A 26454-nucleotide genomic window follows, 5' to 3' on the forward strand; every position below is an offset into this window, starting at 1 on the left:
TGATGACCTAATAAAGCCAATAATTGTGGAGAGAAGTTGTTCAACCAGCAGAAGCGGAGCCAAGGGAAGAGCGGCGCAGCACCCTCAGCTGAAGCGTCAGCGAGCCGGGAGCTCTGCTGTCAAACCCAACCAGCCAAGAAGACATATGGATTTTGTTAGAACCATGAATTACTCCCATATTGCTGAAGCTCTGGACACAGTGAGCGCATGGCTCACTTGTGTTTTACAAGTTTGAATTATGATTTCAGCTTTTATAAAACATAACATATTTCCCACAAAGACTTGTACCTTAGTCAGATGCTGATGGGCCATATATCTGCAGCTTATTTAGCCCCACTTCCACAGCTCTGGCAGACAGCCAACTTATGGAGCTCATGTTAGCTTTTCAGCATTGACAAGCAGTGGTTGTCACTTGCATGCCGCAGGTGGATCTCATGAACGATTGCTTCACGAAACATAGAAAACAGAATAAACATCAACAGTGTAAGGCAATGAATTGAAGTATTCTCTTCTGTAACTGCAGGTTTGGACATTAGAATAATTTACGCGGGGAGAACCTGAATATCATGATGCTGGTATGAAAGATACTATCTTCATCTTTATTGGACACAAAAGTTCATCAAGTGTAGCTGAATTGGGTAAATATTCACAGAACTAAAAGTAAAATTTGTGCTTTCTGAAGCCCAAGCAGCAACAGCAGGTTAAGTAGCCGTAGAGCTGGACTTGAAGGAAAATAGAGCTAAAATGGTGACAACTTACATAGACATTGAAAAGAGATTTTGTATTGAAACATTGTCACCAAAAAAATAAATAAAACAGTGTCATTGAAAAACTTATGACGATGCTGTCAGGTTCAAGTGCAGCTTCTCAAGTAGAAGTTGGAGTCTTCTTTTTCTGATCATTATCAGTATTAGGTGTCCAAAGCAACATGTGATTCAGATTTAGCTTTAAAATTAGCTAATTGGTTACTAATATTTTCAAGATGTGTCACGTTAGCTGCTAACCAAGAAGGATTGTTGAAAAGGATATTTTTGGAGACGTGCACCCGTGTAGAGTTATATCTGCGTTGTGAAGCAACACTTGCGGCGAATCGGAAATATTTTTGAAAAATACAGTGAATTTGAAGGCTTTACAGAAAAGTTAGCTATTATAGACTTAACATGTAAGATTATGACTACATAATTCTAATAATAACAGCGCGTGTTATCTGAAAGCGGGGCGGTCGGAGACATGAAGCTCCACGGCTGAAAAAGAGTCCCACTCTGATCTTGGTACAGTGCCACTGAAAACTTGTCTCGTCCAAAAAAAGCTGCAGTATAAAACGAGAGCATCGTCATAAATTTCTCAATGCCGCTGTTTCTTTTTTTCCAATTTCAGTGTCTTGTTTGTCGATGTTTGATTTAACAGTGTTTTAGTTTTCATAAAGCCAAAATCTCTGAATGTCAGTCACCTTTTCAGCTCCACGAAGGAGCCGCTCTCTGCAGCACCACCAAGGATTTTAATATTACTTCCCCCTCCGTTTCCCTTGCCAAGATCAACTGCGGCTGCTTGTTGGGCCATTCTAAAGGAGCAAATGTCTGGACAGCAGTTTAGGGAAGAGAAGACGTTGGGGACAGCTGCTCAAACAATGCTAGTTTGTTCTGTGCAAAAATATATTCACTGTGGATAACAAGCGCTTTGTGAAAATAGCTGAAAAATCTGGGGTGGAAGAGAGATAAACGGCAATAAATTGAGAAAGTGCAAAGCTTACAGTGTAAACTGAACACACACTTTGAATATGAGTTTTATCAGTTCATAGAGGAAGAGTACAAAACATTAAGGAGTTGTGTTATGGTGCAATGAAAGCAAACTATAATGTTTGGTTCCAAATAAGTTGCTTGGCCCAAAAGCAACACAGCACACCCACAGTGAAATACAATAAAAGCAGTATTATTCTCTGAGGTTTTTATGAAGGTAGGTGAAATTATAATCAGTTCTAAATACCACTCATCTTATCTCTATCTATGTATTAATACGTGTTTCTGCCATTCGGTGCATTTTTACTGTGCATGCATCTCTGCCTGTGAAACTGTGCTCCTCGTCTGACTGATGGCGCATCTCAGTTCTGATCTATGGCTTGCTCTCTCTGTGGCAGAAATAATATTTTAGCACGTTGGAAGAGGGAATCAAAACAAAAGGAAAAGAAAAAGCAAAAGGCAAACAGAAATAAGTATTTAGTCAAATAAAAATAATCAAAATTTGGAGCCAGAGTGAAAGACATTAACGAAAACAAAAGATTTTGTTTCCAATGGCTTGCTGTTTTCAGAACCAAATGCGGATCTGATTTCAAGGAATCTCTTAAGGAAATCCTCCAAACCAGAAGAAAAAACAATGAGCCAATTAAATCCGCTCATGTATTTCTATTCGGAGATTCCCAATTTATTTAAACCAGACACACAGTTAAGTATTGACTTACATATCATGCAGATGATGACAGTTTTGTTTTGTATCGTTTAAAACAAGATCGCAAGCAAAAGCACACATGCAAACAAATATGCTTAAAACAAGGCCTTTCTCTCCGTTTTGCGCTGTCAGCCTGCACTTTTTTGAATCAGATGTAACTTTGCGAGGCTTTTAAGTGAAATGTTCACAGATTCTCAGCTGAAATCAAATCAGTTTGGATACATACCGTCCCGTGTTTTCCTCCACATCCTTCCTCCTATCATTCCGTGAGATGATTTATCAGGGGAAACAGAGGAAAAACATGCAAAGTAGGCCTGTGTTTGCCACACTGTCACAGAAGACGGGGCATATTTCGTGCAGCCGTTCAAAACCACACATCACAGTTTCAAACCACATATCATGATCTCAGCCCACACATCATGTTAGAAGCTGTAATGCAGTCGGCTGCTTGAAGCTGCCAGCGCGGGATTTTAATGCAGGCACTGTCGACACAAGAGGGAAACAAAGCTGTCTTCCTGTAATTACACCAGACGTGAGGTAAACAAGCCAATGAAGTGTACATTAAGTAGAAGATTAAGAAAGTAATTGTGACTTAGGAGCCCCTCTCAAGTACGTTTCACACACCCACGGGGTTTTAAAGCACACGCGTGCATGCAGGCCTGGCTGTGCCTAAAGAAACACGAGTGGCTCCAACCTCAGGCTTCAAAAGCTGCTTCAGCATTCTGTTGTCATTCCATAAGTCATCCACCACAAATTAAATTTTCTGTGTAACTGATTTATGCCGTGAAGAAAAAGTCATAAAAAAAAATAAGCTCTATGATTTTAATCCAAGAGTTTTCAAATAGTCTCTTCAGAAAGGTTTTTTTTTTCTAAGAAGGGATTCTTGAGGTTCAAATTATATTGTTTCTTTTAACAGTCTTGAAAAGAAGGATTCTTTAAAAACCAAAGTGTGTTTTAAACTATATTAAACTTTTAATTAAAGCCCCACGTTCCAAAAGTTAAGGTCATATTAGGGTTTTTATTAATTTACAAACGACTGTGATCATTAATCAAGAAAGACTTTAACTTTGATTTTGTGGCAAACTCACAGGGACTAAATTTGGTGACTAATGCTTTCCACCACATGAGCTTTTTATATGAACACAGAGGATGACAGCATTCACCACAAAGGACAGTGTCTTCAAGCTGCTGATATACTGTGTGTCTTGCCATGAACTTTAGCATTTGTGCTTATGTTATGTATGTGAGGAAGAAGCGTTGCCTCATTTGTAAGCTGTTTGCATTGGAATGACAGGCGTGAAATTTACGGCGCCCTGTTAAAAAACGAACAGAGCAAGTTACTTTTGCCCTGACATACCTGTCTCTCTTTTTTTTCCCTATAATGATACTAATTGTCTGACAGTATTGGACTATGAGACCAATCACCTGCATTAAGTAATGAGTCCCTTTAAATGAATAAATTATTATTTGCTGACTTAATCAGAAAGTAGGATGGAGGCTCCACCAGCTGAAGGTTTTGTAAACCTGGGTGAGGCCGTCTGAAATAAGCTCATGTTGATGTTATGCTGAGTGTCACTGTTGGAATGAACTGCAGCAAGCAAAATATCAGATGTTTATTTTATTTTATTTTATTGTTATTACTGCTTACATTTACTGAATTATAGCAGTATTCTGACTGTAACCGACACTGACCAATATTCCCTCATTTTCTGCATGTCGGTCAGTTTTTTTTTGGGCTTTGGCTGCGTTTTTATTTATATCAGTCTTGACTATTTTCATATGATTTCATTATCTTTTAAGATAGCTAATTTAGGTCTGTTAGAGTAATAGCATTTAACTTAGGGGAAGATTGACAATTATTTGTCTATGGAGGCCCAAAAACGGTAGCTGGTGCTCAGTGTCTGCACTGGGTCATGAGGATGAGGATTATATGACTGCTCCTTCGCAACGCGTACATGTTTTGTGGATGCTGTTAATCATGGAGCTTTAGGATTCATGACATATTTTGAAAGATCAGTGTTTGATGACCACTTGCAGATGCAAGAACTGGCACATTTTGAACTGCAAGGAAAAATGGTGACTCCACCCTTCGTATGTTCATCAAAGCCTCGAGGTGGCTGCCGTCTTTGGCTCTCGGCTGATGTCGTCACAAGAACATAGTGTTGTTTAACAGTTTTAATGACTTTCTCAAAAACGTGGGAGTAGAAGCAGTTCTTTCATGAACAGCAACCTGGGCCAGGCCCTCCTTCCATTGCCCTCTAAACCAATCAAAATGCAGGACATCATCTCAACCCAGGTGTAAGATAAAACGCATTGCAGTCCTTCACAAAACATTTGATGTAGTTCCACTGTTCTCAGCAGCAAACACCTCTTCACAATGTGGCTGTGAAAATTTATTTGTTTTGATTAAAAAATAAATAATTTTTAGTGTATTTCTAATGGTCTAGTTTAGCTTGTTGTTTTGACTGTCTTGTGAAAAGAGACTGTTTCCTCTTTCTAGTTCACAGAAAGATAAAATAGATTAAAAAGATTAAAAAAAAAAAAAGCTTGACTCTTTGGAAGCAAAATGTAAACTAAAGGACGGGACTTTCAGAACTTTTGCAAATAACTGTAAGGTAAATGTTTGAGATGCTTTCCCATCTTCTCGTGAGGAACAAAGACTCCGAATGTAAACTTGAAGATGAGCTAAGCTCTTGGTGTATGTATGCGTGTGTGCGCGTGTGTTTATGTGTGTGACTCAGTGTGAGACAAATATGCCGAGCTGCCAAGACGTGGTTGTAGAAGTACTGGAAGTTTTAAATTGCAACCACTTTCATAATGTGTTCAAGGAAACACAGGGAATTCTCCAAAACATTATTTCACCCACAATGACATGAAACACTACAAAGCTTATCCTTTTATGGCCTGTGTGTTTTAAAAGGACTGTTAAAGCCACCAAAATTGCTAGGTTCCGGATCCATTAACAAAAGACTCATTACCCCAAAGCTTGCACAAGACACTCAAACCGTTTGGAAAGACCCAGTTTGTTCTTCAAATCTTCTCATCTGATGTGGAACCGGGAGATTAGCCCAAGAGTCTGTCTGCAAATTTGGCTGGCTGTTTTGTCTGGTTTGCATGTTAACACAAAATACTCAAAAAACAAGAAAGTGTATTAAGTAAATAATAAGTAGATTACCTTACACTATAAATAGAACCGAATCGTGCAATTATCTTTACGTGTAAAAACTCACACAAGCAAAAAAAAAAGAAAAACAGTTTGGAACCGGATTGTTGAAGCATATACATTTGCAAGTTAAACAGATGACAGTGAAAGAAATACTTTAAGGTTAAAAAGAAAAAAAAGAAAAAGAATTATATATATATAGTATATAAAATTTCAGCTTAACATTCCAGTTGCGAGAAAGAAAACCAAGAATCAAAGAAGTTTATTTTAGAATTCTATTTCTATATATATATATATATATATATATATATAAGGAATTTTGGGCTTAAGTCAATGGCGGTGAACAGGAAGGTTTTTCGATATTAAAACGCAACCACAGGTCTGGATGAGGCACACTATAAAAACACTGAGACATCCAAAGCTGTGAGGTGGAGTCGTGAGAAATGCTCTGGACTCTAGAGGTGGTTTGTTCAACACCCATCTGACTCATATTTAATATCAGCAGCTACACTCGCACACGACAAGTTGCAGCTTACAGCTCCCCTTATCTAAGCCTTTGATTCATCGAGAGTGAGAGGCAGACATTTGCACAACCTATCGGCATGGCAGGCGGCTCATTAAGCTCTCACAGTTTGGTGGTTAAACAGGGATCCCAGTTCAATTAAAACTCATCTTAGCAACCTATTAGGATAAATATAGTAGCGTCTGTGCTTGTAGGCGGTATTAGATGGCATTGCTACACTGTTTGATGTTGAGGAGGAGAAAATATGTTGCTTTGGCTATCTTAGCCAAAAGGTGATACTATGGCAGTAATGTTTTTTTTTTTTTTGTTTTTTTTCCACAGACACATTGTATGCTCTTTCCCAATCCGCATGAATGTCAGTGTTGTCCCATAATCTTTGTCTTTACAGATTCCCATGTGTCGCTCATTTTAAAAATAGCTGCTGCTTTTAATTTCTGAGAAGTGAATGAAACGCTGACGGACTCAGGGAAGCTGGTCAAATTTCCCCGGGGATTTTCTCTCGGAAAATGAGGCCGAGCTGTGCAAATAAAATCAAGTGAAGCGTCACATCAAAAAAGACATGTCTTAATGATTTTAAAATATCCTCCCATGTGGGAAGGCATACATGCAAATAAAGAAGCAAGCATTTGCATATTTAACAAATACTTTTAAAGTTAGGCAATCAGACACCCTACGGACTGAAAACACCACAATGGAAGCATCGAGTCACTCTTTCATAAAGGCGCAGTACGGAGTTATTCACTGCCAGCAAGGCAGATGTAAATTTCTTTTTACTTTCATTAACGTACTGTCAAAATATGTCTCCGGACAGCGTGAGGGACAGCCGTATGCATCTGCAGCAATAATAAAACCAGCGGTTGTTTTCAGTTAGAGAAGGTAAAGTGAAAGTTAAATATTAACATGCATGTATTGTGGACATATATGCCGTCTTAAGTCTGGACTTTCTGCGTGAACTAATGGTTTAACACATAACTTTAGTTACTTTAGAGCAGGCGCGTAGAACCCATTTTCACTTCAGGCTGCATCGAGATCATAAAAGGGCAAACTGTGTGGCTAGAACTACCTATTGACAAAACTGTTAAAGTATTATTGCTTTCTCCGTGTTTTATTTGTATTTCTTATGACTAAATAATATTTAACATCTTTTCACATTATTTGTTTTCCCCTCATTACAAATAAAAGCTCTACTGACTGATAAAATATATTTTTTAAGCATACAACTTCTATTTTGAAATTCTACTTCAGAGGCACTTTAGACCTCAGAGGATCTCAGGAATACCTGCGTCGGATTTGGCTTATGGGACTTGAATTTGACACGTGCTTTAGAGACCAAAAATTAGGTGCAAATGTTTGAACTTAACGGGGATTATTTTCTAATACATACACAGTAAACTATATATTCATTAGGTGACATTTACATCTTGTAACGATTTCTCTTGGCAAGGTGTAAAGAAACCACCTTTTTATTCCATTAAGCCTGGATCTCGTTGAATGTGTGGTGTATTTCCTAGCATAGACATTTGGTTTATGAACAGTTCATAAATGTACCTTAGTTTTGAGGTCAGGTTCACCCCAGAGCGCAGGTGTCAAACTCCAGTCCTCAAGGGCCGCTGTCCTGCAACTTCTAGATGTGCCTCTGCTGCACCACACCTGAATAGGACATTAGCAAGGAGAACTGATCTACACAAGAAGGAGGTAATTAAGCCATTTCATTCAAGTGTTTTGAACCTGTGACACATCTAAAAACTGCAGGACAGTGGCCCTTGAGGACTGGAGTTTGACACGCCTGTCCCAGAGTGATGTTTGCCTGTTTTATCTCTTTCACAACATTGTCATGTTGAAACTTCCAGTACTCTCCAAGTTCCGATTGGCAACATGTTCATTTGCGGTAAAGCTAAAGAATTTGGATGTAAACCTCCAAGTTACGTTTTTTTCCACTCCCTTTGTGCGGTGCATCGGTAAATCGGTCTCACAGCCTGACGCTGCCACCACCATGCTTGACAGTTGGCACAGTGTCCTTGGTTTCAAAGGGTTACCTCGACAACCCCAAACGTTACTCTTATCATGGTATCATGGTAGCAAAAAAAATTGATCTTTGTCTTTCTGACTACAGATCTTTTCTTTTTTTGTCTTTTCATTGTAAGCAACTGTAAATGTACAAGTTTTCTTTTGAAACTTTTACATGTCTTAAGGTCAGGCCTCTAAAACATGCATGACACCTAACTGTGGGGGGGGGGGGAAGCTCTGGTAAATGAATGACAAAAACCCCAAAATCCATGTGACAGTAATTCTCATGTTGCAAACTTTTGAGCTGAACTGTATGCAGGTGATCACCTTTTTGACATTAACATACAAAGACAGAATGGAAACATCCTAATCTACTAAATTGAATCAAAAATTTTGGAAAAACATACCAAGTATGTAAAGTATTTACCCTAGGGATGCATAGGGTGTCCTGGACGCTCACTTATTTCAACCTCAGCCAACCTGGTCTCTATTCTCCCAGTTAAACTGGTATTTCCAAGCTCATGGCCACACCTGTAATGTTTCCACAATGTGCTTTTCCACAGTTGCTGCTTTTATTATCCTGAAAAGCACAAGTAAACAAACAGCCACATAAACACCTGCAGAACTCTTCTGTGCTGGTAATGTTTCCGTTATCCAATTTCACCATGACAACATGCCCAATGTCTCGTACACACACACACGCTAATGGACTCACAAGGTGAAACCAGTAAAAGCTTTGCTGTCGTAGCTTGAAACACACTCAACAAGGCCTAAACTTGGCTCCTGTATTGTTCAGCTGCTGCTTTTGCGGCTTGCGTCCTCTGGGACAAATGTTTTGTCCGGAGAGCAAAAATTTCTCAGGAAATTACATTTGATTGAGATCCACGAAAGTCATGCAGAAAGCATTCCAGCTCTTGACACAAAAATAAAGTTTTTCTTGAGTCTGTGCCAGATTTTCTTTTAATCAAACTTTTCAGTTCAAAAATTGAAACAGTTTATGTAATGTGGTGTAACCACACTGAAAGCCACAGTTTTTTTTTCTTCCTCCAGCTGAATAGCTGGTTAATGACAACAAAGCAGACATGTGAAATACTGACAGTGCTTCTGTTCAGTACTGCCACATCAGTTTTCTCAGTAATGGTGTAAAACTCCAAGCTGAAACCCAAACTGTAAGCCATGTTTGGACATGTGTAACTGTAACTCCAAATACACCTTTCATGATTTTCACCCATGTGTCAAAGATGATAAACAGTAAAAAAAACAAAAACTATTTTAGTTGGGTCTAGGATTAAGAGTCGCTCTTTATTTTCAGGTTTATTTTCAAGCTAGGGAAACTTTTCTACGATAAAGTAAAACTGTTTTCAGTGAAACACTTCCCGGAAGGGCTGAATGTTGGATCAAATTCGACGAACATAAATACCCATTCATCACTCTAAACCACAGCAGCTTCATGCTGTTTCCATGTCACACAAATGTCAAAATGGATTATGGTAAGAAAACTTGTTTTTGACTGGTAGTAAAAAGAAAGTACATCCTCTGTCAATTCTCGGGTTTTAAAGTATAAATGATCTGATCATTACCAGGTTCTAAAGTGATTTAAATCTAACCCCAACCGTACATAATCGCACACCACAGCTTCCACCATGTCTTTATTTATTAAACAAAAAGATGAAACCAAAGCGGACAAGTTCATAAAAAAATAAATAAATAAATACACTAAAGTACTCCGTATGTGTGCAAAAATATTTGAAACCCTACAATTTAAGATGTTGAGGTTTTGCTGTGACTGTAACGATGCCAATTTATTTTTAAGCCTGTGGCGTAATCTCACAGAGATGCACTTTTAACATTCAACTAATTGCAAAAGTTGCCTATGAATAAATAAATAAATAAATAAATAAATAAATAAATAAATAAATAAATACTATATTTTATAAAAGCTTTTATTTTCTGAAGGAAAAAATATTTTGCATTCTTCAATACATTTTGTCGTCTTATCTCAGTTGTTTTGTCGTGTCTGCTCGCCAGTAGAACTGTAAAGTCCTGGCTAGCGTCAGCTCTCAGTTTCAGTCCTGTCTATCAGTAGCTACCGGTATTAGCTGTGCGCTAACTCTCTGCCGTGCCGCCTGTGTTGGACTGTTTGCTTCGTCATCAAATTCATCATTTTATCTACATCCTGGGTCTCCTGCGTTCATTCTCACCACCAATAACCACACGTTATGACACACCAAGTACAAAAGGAGAATGACGTTGCTGCTAAATGTTCCATGGCAATAGATGAAGACCTGAGTTTTAGGGCTGACATGAAAGAAAGCGAGTAAAAGTATTTTTTGGGACCACCCAGGAGAGTATTTCTAGTCTTGTTCAATCAGAGATGATAGTGTCTTCTCATACTTGGATATTAATAATAGAATAGCTATAAAATTAGGTTTACTTATATTCAATACCAGCAAAGAAATAAAACAAAATGATTTGAAAAATTTTAATTGAGCATCATATATACAAACCTATTGCAGTTAAAAAGTAGCTTGAACACAGAAAAATTCATCTGCCTAAAGGCTGGTGACATTATTTAGACTGGTCAAGATTCACATCAAGATTTTGCATCTTTTTTTCACCATTATTTGAGAAAGTTGGAGCCTTATCAAACTAAAACAATTGGATAAGTTACAGCTTTAAAATATCGCAGAGGATTCAGATAATGTATTATATTATAATCAAACATAAAACATAACCTATAAAATAAAGCTTCATCAGTCGGCTCCAAGGAGAAGCGATTGACCATGCATGGGGCTCCAATGTTGTTGCCGTCTGTCCAGGCAAGAGAATGTGCAAACACTGGCATTTGCAAATACCACAAGACATGAACAATTACAACAAAACTTCAGCCTTTTCAAATAGAAGTAATTTATATACATACTTATGTTGGGCTTCACATGCAGTGACACAGTTAGTAGCAGTGTTGCCTTGCAGAAAGAAGGTCCTGGGTTTGAATCCATGGAGTCTTTCTGCATAGAGTCTGCATGTTCTTACTGTGTGGGTTCTCTCCAGATAGTCTGTCTTCCTGCTACAGTCAGCAAACATGACTGTTAAGTTAATTAATCTCTAAGTTGTCTTTTAGGTGCGAGTCCCCCGGATTCGAGTCAAGTACTTTTTGTTGGAAGGTTATTCTAGTCAAGTCTATTCTATTCTATTCCAGTCTATTTAGCATAGTGAGTGGGGCAATTAATTTGTCCACATTGGACTAAGTTGGTTTGACTTGTTTTCTTCTTATCTCACACATCCACCGTATCTTTGACGGACATAAAATTTTATTAATAATCTGAAACCATTAAGTGAAGCAAATAAAAAATAAAAACCCAAAACAAATTTTTTATAGCACTGTTCATCAGGGGTGCTGCAAAGTGTAGACGCAGAACAAGCGTCCCACAGACGGAGCACATCGACACAACCATCCTGAGGTAGATTTCCGACCCTGACAACTGTGCTCCACGTCTTCTGCTCTTTTCCTGTCTGGTTATTGTCAATAAAGGCTTCTAGTGCAGAAAAAAAATAAAAATCTATACATCTCCTTCTTAACATTACAGTTTTAAGTCTATCCTGAGAATTTTGCGAGTTCACATTACTGTCATTACGGACTTGGTGTTTATTTTTGAGAGCACTTTTGATTTTGATTGCTAAGACCACCCACACCAGCACTCATGTGCTGAAGATAACTGAAACACAACTTTAATTGATTCCTGGTGAGAACCATTTGGTCATGATGAAAATCAACCGAGTTACTTTCTCTGGAAAGTGAAATTGTTAACAGCTAAGAGATTCATCACGCAGGGCATGACTTTGGTTGCTACAATTGCTTTTTGTGCATCTACACGTTGCTTTTCTGAGAAAGGGATATATGTACTGGTAAATACCAGGGAGTGCGAGCCTCGCCGGCCAATCATGACGTACACCCTCTACAGTAAATGAGTGCGGTTCGCAGCAGAGGTTACATAAATGTTTTATGTGCTGAAGTCGCTGTTGACTGATTTGTCATTAACACACATGTGGGCAGTTTGTGCTACTACTGGTGCTTTTAAATACGAACTGCACTTTCAGCGTGGACCACTAGCCAAGGGTTGTTTTGTGGTTACCGCTTCAGAGTCAACCCTCAATCCAGGAGTGTGAATCACTCTCTTAATTAGAGAATGCAGCCCTGAACCACATGTAAACAATTAGCCCTCAGGATAACAGGGTTCTGTGTGCCTGTGCGCATGCTAGACACACATATTTTGAGTGTTGCTACATTTTCCAGACCTTCCTTCAAGTAATGTAACAGAGAAAGTTCAAAACACATTAACAAGAAAGACCGGCTAGATTTTATGGGAGATTTTAGTTATCTGTAGGGACATTGTTTTGGTGTTCCTGTCTGCAGCAGTATCCATCAGCAGTGAATTTCAGAAGTTTTAACATTTTATCATCAGATTTATTTTCTCCAGTATCTCCTGCTGCCAAATGTTAGCCAGGCAACAAACAACCCCCAGAAAGTAGCTACAGTCTCTGAAATGTACCCACATTGCCAACACAATGATGGGCTGTCTAGTGAAGAGAAGATGATACTTTGTTCATTTTTTGATTTACAAATAAAATCTGAGAAGCTTGCTTAAGTTGATATTTTATCCATCTATTCGTATCCTTTGCAGTTAGCGAAAGATCCTTGTTGTAGTAACCTGATTAGATCACCTTCTTCCACACATTTGCTGCATCTCTCAAATGTCTTGTGGTGAACTTCAAGCAAGATTTTTTGCTTCTTTCTACAATGACATTTCTCTCATCACTCTTTCTTTAAGATCAGATTTATAGGCTATGTCAAGAACCAATAAACATCCCCTAAAAGAGTCAGCGAGGTAAAATCGATCACATTCACTGAATACAAAGACATATCTTTGGGATCACATTTTCTTTGAACATCTGACAGCAAAACGCTTAAAGTGATCAGCTATGTTTGCCCCCAACAACAGTTTTTACAAAGAGACTGCCCCACCCAAATCACACAGTAACCTTTCCCCTATTCCGCTCTTCCCTCTTCAGCTGCAGGTGCAAGGTGGAAACTAACCCACTACACGGAGGAACTAATCCTCCACCCGGATTCACAGACGTTCTTCAACAACGTCCCCACACTGTTCTTCAACAAATAGTTATTTATTATAAAACACTTGAATGACACAATACATGCTTCAAAGGTTTAATGCCAAAATTAAAACCTGAACCTGACCTTAAATCTTTTTTTTTCCCTAAAACTGAGTTTTAGCAGATTTCTTTAGCGTTATTATTGGCTGCTTAGCTATTTCTTTCTGCTTACCTGACCTCTTTGTTTTGTATGGATGACAGTGTTTACGGTTTGGCCATACTTTTTCTATTTTCAGATGGCCGAACAATACGTTGTGAAATTAAATGTTATGCACACATTGATTGTATTTACTAATGATGTTACTTTCTTTTGCATTGGATCTTATTAAGGGGGTTTCAATTTTCAGATTTTGATCAAACTTTGAAAACGGTACGTTATTTTCCCTCCACTGCTCAATTATGTGTTACCTTATATTACTCTATCATTTCAACAAGAGTGTCTCGGTGAAAACATACGGTGAGGGAATTGTGCTAAGTGGAGAATATTATAGCAAAACGTCGGATGAAAAATGGTCCACAACTAAAACATTTATTTAAAAGTTCAACTGTATGTATTGTGATTGCTGCATTGGAAGAAGTATCCTTCTGTGTTTTACACTCATGAACTGTGGACAAACGAAGTCCTATATGAACCACTGTACAAAAACAAGTAGAAAAAACCCAGGCTTCCACATTTGTCTCTTGTTGTTTGCAAAAGAAAAAACATCCAGAGCCATAAAAAAAAAGCTTTTATGCAAAACTAACATCAACACATTCTTCAGCATAAAAACAACATAAGTTCATAGCTTGGAGTAAATGGTGGCAGAGGCCAAAAGAAACTGCTGACGAGTTCTGTCACTCATAGCAAGACTGTAAAATAAAGGACATGTGTGTTTGGTTTGAAATGCGTTTCAAAGATAACCCAAGAGAAACAAACATCCCAATCAGCAACGAGGACTGATTAATGACTGTGTTCTGTCCAAAGCGAATCAGGCGCATTGCTTTGAGGAGCGCAGCTTTATAACTTGGCTGTAAGTCGGAATATCTGGTTATATTTCTCAGCTAATGCTGGATGTATCTGAGTGCTTTTTGTCTCCAAATGAAAAGAACTTTAAGACAGACCACCCTTTAATAGCAGCAGCAAATCATAGCTTCCCTCCTCCTTACTGAAGCTTTTGGTTTTGCACAAATACTGCTGCTTCAAGGGAGCAGTGGTCCAATTAAAATAAATCTCCTTTTCAGTCAAGAGCCTTCCAGTATTATCAGTCCTTCTGTGTTCTTTATGGAACTGATCAAGCAAATGCCCTCAGCAAATTTTCTGTCTGATGGGCTTCCTAAGACATCCAAGGAAGAAGAGTCCTGTCTCCCATAGTCGTCTAATTTTGTGATTGATTAGTCTCACTGTCTTCTCTGGTCTTCTTCCTTGCTCTCGTAGGCGCTGTTCTATCTATCCGTCCAAGACCTCATTATGAATAATATGTGTGTTTATTGTGAATTAATACACCGTAGCATCCAGTAAGCAAGGTTCTGTGTTGAGCTGTATTCTTTTGCATCAGACTGTATTCTCATCTTCTATCTACAATCTAAAATCTAGCATTAATATTTTTTGTCTCTTCTGTGTTCGAGGAAACACGTGCTTCGCATTTGTTCCCCTCGAATAAATAGAAAGCATGTGTTGCTTTGCATTTGTAGGATGCTTGGAGTCTTTCTCATATTGGTGTGTCCTTTAGTGATGTGGAGATATAACACAGGTGGACCACATCTGTTTCTTTGGTTTTCTTATTTCCTCACAAAGAGACTCATTTTGAGTAATGGCCGTAGGCCTGTGGAGCCGTGCGTCGCATTTTCAAACTAAACTTTTTCTGTTGACAAAGGAAGGGATGTTTTTTTATTTGTTTTTTTTTAAGCTGTTTACTTAGTATAACATTAAAAGAGTGTCTTTATTTCAACCGAGATTCATGTATGTGCTCATTAGATGCTTAGCTTAGCTTGATTCAAAACAAATATTTGAAATACGTGTCACCATTCCTGTATCATAATGTTAGCACTTGGGAGAAAAATCAATGAAAATGTTTTGGAATTGGCTAATGGCTGCAGTGATTAGAAGCTATGCAGCATGGGTCTCCAAGGATCTAGTGAGTCAAAAAAGGATAATAGAAGTCGGTATGTGGATTCATGTTTACTGTGACGGATGGGCAGTGTAGCCTATGTTCCCTCCTCTGTCTCGGTAACACTTTAGATTAGATGTTGGTTATTGTTTGTTCTCGTCGTTAACGGATGATGTAGAATCTTTGCAGTCTGAGAAGATTTTCACCATGGATGTACCAGGGCTAAGATGTAATCTTTTCAGCACACAAAGCAGGCTTAAGTTTGAAAATTATTTACCAGCAGAAGTCCATTTACTAGAAGTTCTAATTAGATATTGCCTAAAAAAGCAATATGTGCATTTCCACTACAAAACAAAAAAGACCAAACCCTTAATCTAAATTAATCTGTTCAGTTGCCAAGAAGGGGAAGCTTTGTTGGACTTGTGCTGTTTTCTTTTTCATTGGATTTGAGTCTTTGCTTGTTTATGACTACACCCTCTGAGCCTCCATTTAGTTTATTAAGACCAACAAAAACTAAAACAGCTGACAACTGAAGTAAGTAAATTATCACTTGATCCTGTGGTTACAATAAAATGTTCTGCTAGCAAATTTTAACTCCTTGTGTTCATTACATTTTTTATTTACTACTTATACATGTGTGAACACAGTTCCGTGTCACTATATGTGTTAAGCATTTTAGAGCATATTATCAAATATCTCTTATAATTTTTAACTCTGTTTTACACAGACTTTCACAGATATCAATTGTCATTGTGTCACTATGTTTTTTTTATATATATATTTTATGGTATGTGACAGATATTCTATGAGAAAATAAATTTTCTCCTCCACTCTGAGCTACTATAGTGATCTGCAAAAATGCATTGCTCCTGTTCTAATACAACTAATCATAACCAGGAGGAAGGTTGTAGTGCTGTCTATCACACTTGTGTACACGCTGCTAAATGTGCTAATGGCAGAGAAACAACTCTGTACTGGAAAACAGTTCAACCGCTGTCATCTGTGACCATGATAGCTAGCCTGAGTGTTCATAACAGGACAATAGTCACGAATGCCGCATCCTTGCAGCAGAGAGCAAGGATGAGGGTGTGAGCGGTGCCTACAGAAGGATGATTGAGAGCATTAAAACACTCCTGCTGTTTCTGATTGGTTCTTTCTGACCAAGAGACATATTTCTGCAGTTGGCACTGGGATCGATGGGACAAGACAGAGGAGGTTTTTTTTTTTCACAGATTATCTGTCTCACACCATATTATGACAAAGTAAGAGTTTTAACAAATATGTAAAAATATATACACATTTTATAATAGTTACATTCTGTAGCTTTAATAATACATATCTTTATTTTGTTTGCTGCCAGATTTAACTCTACATAAATATTTGTCTGGAGAAAAATCTTCTCATGATTCTTTTTCTGTAAAATCCCTTGATAGAAAAGTTTTTTTTAAAAGTACATATATCATGTTTGCAATTATTTTGATTTGTAAGATAAAATTTTGGTTAATTGTGAAAGTAATTGTTTGGGCACCTCATACATGATTAAATAAATCTGAAGCACATAACACTATCAATATTTATACCATCAAACGTTCTACATGAACTGTAAATCCTCATCAGTTTTATGCTATATTAACAATTTTATGGAATAAACAGTTTACGAATCTTATGAAATATGCTTTGGTTTATTATTCTGCTTTATTGTCTGAATTTCTTAAAGTACAGGCTGGGCGGACAAACAGAGGAATGCCAAGGTCTGCACTGTGTTATTTGATGTTTTGACAAGTCACTGATAAGACTTTATCCACCAGTGTGGATGTGCTTGTGTTTTAGTGCTTCTGCTTGCTCTGTAAACCAATATTCAGCTCTCTTCTCTGCAGTAGGAGTTGTTTTTTTGTACCTTCTTATTCAGGACACAATACTGCCTTCTGTTTGTTGCTAAAACAAACCAAATAATCAGGATCCTCTTCAGTAATCTGCAGAAGTTGGGAGATGTCTTGTCTGTTTAGGCTCTTTGTGTTTCTTTCTGGTTTCTGCTACATTTTTGCTTCTCCAGAAGTCTGCACCAACTCCCTCATACCCGGAGCTAAAGGTAGGTTAAGACATAAATCTGCAGATCATATTATTTAGATTAACTTTTTAATTAAATTTTAGGAAATGTGGGGGGGAAAAATCAGCTCTTGCATTCAAGCAATATTTGTTCATGCTTTAAAAACTTTTTATTTAAGTACTTTAAACTTAACAAACAGATATTTCCTGTAGAGAAACCCCTGCAACATTTTAGGGTTTACTGAGCGGATGATAAACACACCAAGCATTAAATATCCTGTAGTTTACAAGCTGGCTGTCTGCATACCGATCGACTTGAAGGGAATGCCTTCCCATGTGTGTTTTCCATTTTACAACATCCAGTAGCTTGCTATCCTGCTGTTTCAGACAGACAGAGCTTATAAAATTCAAAGTTGAGCTCCAGTTTCATTTTTTTTTTTTCTAGGCCTTTTTACACAAACGAAAAACGTAGCCTGCAGCTCTGGCTAAAGGGAAAGCCAGCCAGATTTTTCTCAATCCATGCTGTAAAAAATCTAAAAAATGTTATAAGGCCGTTTATCACATTTTGTGTTCTTTTGGACAAATATGTTTAATATTTGTACTTTTGCAAAATCACTCTAGTGTAACATAGTGGTGACACTGTATCATCACATGCACTTTCACAACCTTCCCCTGACTTCTATCTAAAGGCTAGAAAGTCCCATTGAGTCAGTGTGTATTTAGACAGCTGCCACTAGGGTGAACTGATTATTTGTACAAGACTCATCCAGATACGAGTGACCACAAGGTCAGTCTCCCACTGAATAGTTGAGTGGGCGTTGGACGTGCATTTTTCTGTGTTCCATACAACCCAAAAAATGCCTTATTTATTTAAAGCATAACTAGGAAGAAGAAGAAAAAAAGACTCACTTTTTATTGCTTTTACTGGTAGCAGACTACACACCAAGATAATTTTGGCAGCGCTTGGACAGCATTGATATGAAAATGTTAACTTTGTAAAATAAGATTTAAAATGAAAATCTCGTGTTTGACAGAGTTAGAATTACATTCCCATTTTCTGAATGTTGGAAGACTGTCTGATTACTGGGTCCAACAAAAAGTATGTATATTCCTTTAACCTTTGCAAAATGTTAAATATTTAAAATATATTTTAAAGAGATTTTATGTGGTTGACCAACACTGATTTTTTAATTTTTTTTGTGAAAACCTGTGAAAAAAAATTACCCGTTCTTTTTTTTTTTTTACTGTATAGCATGAGGTCAAGCAGACTGCATAATAGATATTAATACAAGTTTTCAGTTTGTTTTAGGTCCGAACTTTGAGTGGGTCGTTCTAACACACTGATCCAAACTATTCCATTGTAGCACCGACTGTATTTTTTGCATCATTGTACAAACCTCTTCTAAGGTATCCCTCTATTTAGCTCCATCACTGACCAGCTTACCCGTCACTGCTGAGGAAGAGCAATGCCGCAGTACAATGCTGCCGACACCATGTCAAGTAGTGGTGATGGTGTGTTCAGGACAATTTGCAGTATTTGCTTCTTTTCTGAATAATACTCTTCTTAGGCCATATTTTGATAGGTTGGAAGTAGAGCTGGTAACACTTTATTTGAAGGGGTGTGCATAAGACATGTACCTGTCATAAACATGACATAACATCTGTCATGAACATAAATAAGTCTTTATGAATGTTTATGACAGTTGTCATGAAGTGTCATTCGGTGAATAATGACACTTTTAATGCAAAGTGGCTCTAAAAGTTGCATTGAAAGTCCATTAAAAATGCCAACTTTAATGGACAGAACTGACTGTTTTAAACTTTAACTTTATCCCAGATCTGTCTGTTGTGTGGGCTGTTCTCTAAATGTTTCCTAGGAAACCTCTGAGGCTTAACCGCTGTAATGATCCTGAAATTTCATTACACAAGAATGGACAGGAGAGTGATTTAGAAAGTATCTTATTTTACTCAGAGGTATCAAGAGGGTAAATAAAATGCAACCCACACTTTTTAGATTTTAAAGTCCATTGCTCATTTTCTTCCCGTTTCACAATTGTGCCCTACTTTGTGTTGTTATGATAAAACGCACTGTAATGCAACATGAAAAATGCAACAAAGGTTGTGAACGCTTTGCAAAGTTCAGTAAATTTGACATGAAGAATCCCAGTTTGATGGCACACCTTAACCACATACAAATTTGGTATTTTAATGGTCTCAGTTGAAAATGATACACCTTCAGCAGATACGTGAGATTCTGTTCTGATTTCCTTCCAAGTATTTGGTCATCAGTGACCTGCCAAAAGTATTTCTCAGAGATCTCAGTAGTGGTTTTCACTGTGAAAAGTTATTGTATTTTAATACAATGATCGCGCTGCTATTAAAAATGTCTTGGCAGAAACTACATATTAAAATAGTATGTGGTGCAGTGAGTTGAGAGACTTGTGACAATACCTGCACAGGGATTCATACACAATGTAATGAACCAAAGAAATTCATTGAATGTTTTCTTGGTGTGGTGCATTTGTCATTGCATAATGTGTCATCCTCCTAATAGCTTGACACTGGAAAAAAAAAAATCATGTCTGCTCAGTTTTCTTTGTTGAAATCCAGGAGATCAAGGTGATTATGGAGAACAGGGAGAAGAGGGAAAGCTTGGGAAGAACGGACCACCGGGATTGGCAGGTACAAAATATCAGTCACACACTCGCATGCATATAATGATTTTATTTTTTAGCATTGTTTTTATATGTATATAAAAAAAACATACTATTCGCAATGGGTAGCAGTGGCACCAGTGTTGTAGCACTCGAGATCGGTCTTGGTCTCTATAACGGTCTCGAGACCATTTTTTGATGGTCTCGGTCTCGTCTCGGACTCGACCGCATTTGGTCCAGGAGAAAAAGTTTGGGAACCACTGATGTAAGGGAAATGACGTGAAAGAAGCACAAAGTTTCCAACCTAATAATAAAAAAACATTGATCTAAAAACATTTGTTCTTTCAGTTCTACTCTGTTGTGGAAATTAATGCAAATATTCTATAAAAACATAAAAAACTGCTAAAAAACTGCATTTTTATTGTATCTTTGTTTAAAAACATTAATAGGTTCTTGATCAATTTAGCCAGCATTATTAAGGAGTAAGGAGATCAAGGTTTCAAGAGAGATGGAAAAAAAGAAAAAAGAATCCAAAGCCCTGCAGGAGAAACTGTTTAGTTTGATGAAACCAAATATGACGATCCCCCCCCTCCCTCAAAAACACATCGTTCAACCACACARCTAKWWRTAGTTTGGAAACCACTGGGGGGGCGCAGGACAAAAAGTTTGGGAACTACTGGCATACAAGTATCTACTTCTTGCTTGTTGCTCCTTGGTCAGTGTTCATAGTTGAGCGTCAGGGCTTTGCCTCAATTGCTATGTTTAATGGTGCAGACAGTGGTGGTTTCTGACATGAGCAACATGGGTAARCACCCAGGGCGTTATCTTTTTAGGGATGGCACAAGACCACCGCAGATCGTAGCACAGAGATGGAAGCAAAGCAGAACAAAGAGTTTGTTAAATGTAATATTGGTTAAATTTGTTAAGTATTTAATATCTATGTTTTTATGGGAATATGGATCTTTCAGATCAATTTGAAAAGTAATTTTGATGATATTTTACATTTTCTTGTGTCATGTAGCGTGGGGCGCTGGTCTTGGTCTTGACTTGGTCTCGGACCCTAAAAGTCTTGGTCTTGTCTCGGTCTCGATACACTCTGGTCTTGGTCTTGTCTTGGTCTCGGGATAGGTGGTCTTGAACACAACACTGGGTAGCACCACCTATTTTTAGTTAAACCACTCTGTAGCTCACTTCCCCTTTGAGAAATTTGGATTTCAGTTTGAATACTGTATATGAAAATCTAACCATGCTAAGGCACATATGGTTTTTTATTTGTTTGTTTCCAACATTTAGTAAAGGTCAAACAACTGAAGGACAAAAAAGGGAAGTAAACAAGAATCTGCTTCCTACACTGTTTTGTATGCTGCCTTTCTCTGTTTTGTATGCTGCCAGAGAAAGATCAAACTTGTTTTTTTACTAGGAATCTTCCAGCATTGACAATGGTTTTCACATGAAATGTTAATATTGTTTCCTTAGTAACAAGCCATAAATATAAATACTGAGGAACTACTTAAAACCAGACATTTGCTCCCACTTTATGAAACGCAGGCGACCTTTTATTCTAGCCATTTTTAGGCTACCAAAATTTATTCCGTTTTCTAAATAAGTTAAAAGGAAGTTTATTAAAGACTTGCTTCATTGCTTTCCTCAAAGTCAGAAGTTTATTTGCCCTGAGAGTCTCTAACTTTAAACACTTTGTGATAGATGTCATCATCTGACTGTGCTGGCTTCTAATTATTATTTAAATTTAATAGTACCAAGCCCTCAAACAAACAGATCTCTAGTAGAACATCAGAGCGAAAAGAAAATGACTATCCCAAGACATCTGGGAAAGACTTGTAGACCTTCGCAACTCTGGTTCATCTTGTTACAACTTCCAGATGCCTTAAGGTGCCACATTTTTTTCTGTTCAAACCACTGTAGATAAAAAAGAACAGTATGGGAATGTCTAGCCATTATGCTATCCAGGAGGGAGACAGGTTCTGGGCCCCAGAGGTGAACATGCTTTGGTGGGAAATGTGTGAATCAACCCAAGAACACAAGTAAATGACCTTGTGAAGAAACTGGCTGAAGCTTGTGGGGAAAAAAAGCATTATTGACTCTAAAACAAGTCATGTGTTGACATGATAAGAAAGACCACTCAGAGGGGAAGAAGTCATTACTCTAAAAGCAAAAAAATAAAATAAAAAATCTGATTTTTTTCAAATGCGCACAGGAGTAATTATCTTAATCTCTGCAGATTAAGACAGCCCACATTCTACTTGGAAGGAGAGTGAAGGAATACTAAAGCCCTGAAAACACCGTTCAAGCTGTGAAATCCAGCATCGAGTTGTGTGGCTGTTTTGCAACCTGAGGGACTGGTGCGCTGCGTGAAATAGGAGAGAACATTATGTGGAAATAATTAAGAAGCATCTTAAGAAATTCGACAGATGATTAAAGTTTGGTCACAAACGCTTTTTTCAAATGGACAAAAAAAAAAACAAAGCCTCTGACTAACTTGACTCAGTTACACCAGTTCTGTCAGGATTTGGCCAAAGGAAGCATGTGCAAGGAGACCCAAATGTTTGACCCAATCAAAAAGAACAGACAACAATTCTACTGAGTACTGCATAAGTACTCTATGCTTCTGGCTCTGATGAAAGTGTTTTAAAAAGAATTCTGTTTACCCTGACTACCAGGAAAAAAAAAGTATTGTCCAATCACCGTTTTTTTTTTTTAAATCCCACAGTCTTTGTAAGGTAATAAAAGGTTTTATGCACTTACTTTGTCTCTTCCCATAAAATGTGTTATTACTGATAAATGCCATTTTTATGAATTAGAAAAAGGTACGTACAAAAGTCCCACCCCTTCACATGTGGTATCATTGAAAAGCCCTAAATGTCCTCTCCAGATACCAAAAGGAATTAATTCAGTAGAATGCAGGGGGTGGGAGATAATCAAGTTTAGAAATGTCCACTACAGAGGACAAAAATGAACTACTGGTAGTCAGGAGGTTAAAAAAAGAAAAGCTCCTTCGTTATTTTGGTATTTAGTAATACGGAACAATCCGAGTAATCATCACTGACTGATTTAATGTCAGACAGTAGAAAAAAAGGTCTTGCGTGTAGCCATCTGGTTTCAGCTGCTTTTGTGTCTTGTATGTGCACACAAAAAGGCAAACTTGAAGACACAACTTTCAGACTTCTATTTACTCTGCGTCCTGACACAAAACAATGAAATATTTCCCTCTGAAGCGCCGAGCGCTTGTGTGTGTGTGAGTACGGAGAACACACTGAGAAGGTATGAGAAGCACACGAGAACCTTTTTCAACTTTTCAACTTTACGGACATTATTCACAACCTGTCATTATGGTTTTTCTGTCCGTACACTTACTGACAGCCATGAAAGCAGGTCTCTACAATGATTTTGTTAGTACACCATGTCGGCAGTGCAACAGATGACGCATGTATTCCCAGTCTTAATTTAGGCAGTGTTACAGGAAACAGTTGCTTAATTTTGGAAGCTTAAAAGGGAATCCATGACTCTCAATGCTCTGGAGGGCAACAAAAACTATTTGTTTGTCTAAACGTATTAGCATCAAAAAAGCTGCAAGCTATATTCTTACTGGATTTAGCAGGATTTGTCAGTAAGTTAAATGGAAATACGCACCCACGTAGTACAATATTTTCCCGTCTAGTGAGAAAACAATAGTTCATAACTTAGCATATTTAATTTCTTCTTTTTCTGATGTTTGAATATTCTTAAGCTGCCTGATGCTGTTTAAAACGTGTGATTCTCCTGTGGGAATTGCACCCGTCACCTCTTTTATCCACCGGCAGCTGGAGAAACCAGTCGTTAAACCAGTTTGAGGAGTTGGCCATTATAAAGTGTGACTGCAGTGATACAAAGGCCTGTTATCTGGACGCTCACACAGACCGTTTAACTGGCGAGCGTGCACACTGCCAAAACAACATTAATCAGATGTTATGGACACAGAGGGAGCGAGGAGAAAGAGGAGCCAAAATCAGTTTCTTCCTCTCGCAAAAGACAAAAGCACATAATCGCTTCTCACAGTGAGCTCTCTGCTGACGACTGTGAAAACATTTTCTCTGTGAGGCAGCCTGCAAAGCATTTTGACAAATAATTCATGCAGAATTTGTGAAAACTTCTCAAAAACAAGAGCATTAAATTGTGAGAAAGTGCAACAGTGGAGATGGAGAATAGACTTTTTTTTTACTTTTTAAAACTTTTTTTTTTTACTTTTTAATCAAGACATCAAGAATATTGTTGGGACATGAATACTTGTGAACATCGGATTATAAAAGTAAACAGAATCAGTCAAGGTTAAGGTTCTGATTAGATATGAAATGCTTTCTCAGTGGATACACTGGAGTGAAAAGATGTCTATGGCATTCCTGATTTTTTATTTTTGTGCATGTTTTCCACACTTAAGCGCTTCAGAACAGCAGACGAACTGAGATATATGTCAACGACGAGTAAAACCAAAATGCATTTTTTAAATGAAGATGTTTGTCATTATGAGAACAATCTCCCCCAAGAAATTAAAACCTACAAGGCGCTGTGTGGAAAAAAGTGATTGCCCTCCCTGTTTAAACAAAATTTAACTGTGGTTTATCACACCAGAATTCACAGTCTCTAGCCACATACAGACTTGCCACACTGTTGTCAATGAAGATATCGCTTACATGTTTTGATTGAGAGCAAGAATTGAGAACTGTCTGACAAAGTGAAGTCCACCAAATGATCCTAAAAAGGTAAACATTATGCAGAGATCCAAAAACAAAATTCAAGAGCAAATGAGAAAGAAAGTAATTGAGATTTATCTGTCTGGAAAGGGTTACAAAGCCACTTCCAAAGGTTTACGACTGAACCAAACCACAGGGAAAGCTGTTATCCACAAATGGCGAAAACATGGTATGGTGGTGAAACTGCTCAGGAGTGGCCAGCGGACCAAAATTATCTCAAAAGCTCAGCGACGACTTATCCAAGAAGTTATAAAACACCCACAAAAACATTCAGAGAACTGCAGGCCTCACTTGCCTCAGTTAAGGTCAAAGTTCATGCCTCCACCATAAGAAACAGACTGGACAAAAATGGCCTGCGTGGCAGTGTTCCAAGACAAAAAAAATAAAAATAAAAATGTCCCGCTGAGGAAAAAGAACATTAAGGCTCGTTTCAGTTTTTTCCAGAACACTACTTGATGATCCCCAATGTTTTGGGAAAACATTCTGTGGACTGACGAGTCAACAGTTGATCTCTGTGGAAGGTATGTGTCCCATTACATCTAGCGTGAAAGTAACACATTTCAGAAAATAAACATCATACCATCAGTAAAATACGGTGTTTGTAGCGTGATGTTCTGGTTTTGTTTAGCTGCTTCTGGACCTGGAAGACATGTTGTGGTAAATGAACCATAAATTCTTACCAAAAAAGAATCCTGAAGGAAAATGTCGACCATCTGTTTTCGTGACCTCAGATTGAAACCAACTTGGGTTCTGAAGCAGGACAATGATCCAAAACACGCCAGCAACTCCACCTCTGGGTGACTGAAGAAACACGAAATGAAGACCGTGGAGTGGCATAATCAAAGTTCTACCTCGATCCTATTGAGATGCTGTGGCATGACCTTAAAAAGTCTGTTCATGCTGCAAAAACAATCCAATGTGGCTGAATTACAACAATGCTGCAAAAGTGAGTGGGCCGAAAGCCTCCACAGCACTGTAAAAGATTCACTGCAAGCTATCGTAAATGCTTGATTCCAATTGTTGCTGGTATGAGGTTTGGGCGATAATCATTTTTCACACAAATCAAAATATGTAGGTTTTGATTTACGTTTCCCTTTATGATCAACACCTTCTTTTAAAAACAGTAGTTGATGTTCTGAAAAGCTTGAGTGTGGAAAACATTCAGAATAATAGGAAATCAGGAAGGGGCAAACACTTTTTCACACCACTGTAGTTCTTATAAGTCTAGGTGAACATTTTTTATTTGCGTGTGCGTGAGTGTGGTTAAGAATTTCTCACCTTGTAAAGCCAATTTTTCCAACAAGTACTCGGTTGTGAGGAACCACTGCTCTTTATGGGTAAAGCGTAAATGCAGTTACTAAAATGAAAGGAAGTCAATGCAAAGTCCTAATATGCGTAGAAATACTAACTTTGGGGTCAGAGTTGGGTTATGGAAATGAATGAAAAAAACAATTGAAGTCAAATCAAAGTCCCTGTGAAGACAGATAAACTTCTGTGAGTGTGTGTGTCTGTGTGTGTGCACATAGGCACTGTCAGGTACAATAAAAGCAGTTAAAGTCCGCGGGAGGGCAGACTCCCCTAACTCTAAGTTAGTTAAATTCTGTGTGGGACGGCGGCG

At 37.9% G+C, this 26454-nt stretch overlaps 1 protein-coding gene across 2 annotated transcripts in view; it reads left to right on the top strand.

The window, feature by feature from the left end:
- Positions 1–17192: 17192 nt before the first annotated feature.
- Positions 17193–26454, top strand: part of colec10 (collectin sub-family member 10 (C-type lectin)) — a 15081-nt gene continuing 5819 nt past the window's right edge. For both annotated transcript variants that reach the window (XM_008432210.1, XM_008432211.1), the window contains exons 1-2: positions 17193–17480; positions 20048–20119. In XM_008432210.1, the coding sequence (XP_008430432.1) occupies positions 17381–17480; positions 20048–20119 (172 nt within the window). In that variant the 5' untranslated portion in view covers positions 17193–17380. The remainder of the gene's footprint in view (positions 17481–20047; positions 20120–26454) is intronic.

This window comes from Poecilia reticulata, linkage group LG16 (genome assembly GCF_000633615.1).
Source record: "Poecilia reticulata strain Guanapo linkage group LG16, Guppy_female_1.0+MT, whole genome shotgun sequence".
Lineage (NCBI taxonomy): Eukaryota > Metazoa > Chordata > Actinopteri > Cyprinodontiformes > Poeciliidae > Poecilia > Poecilia reticulata.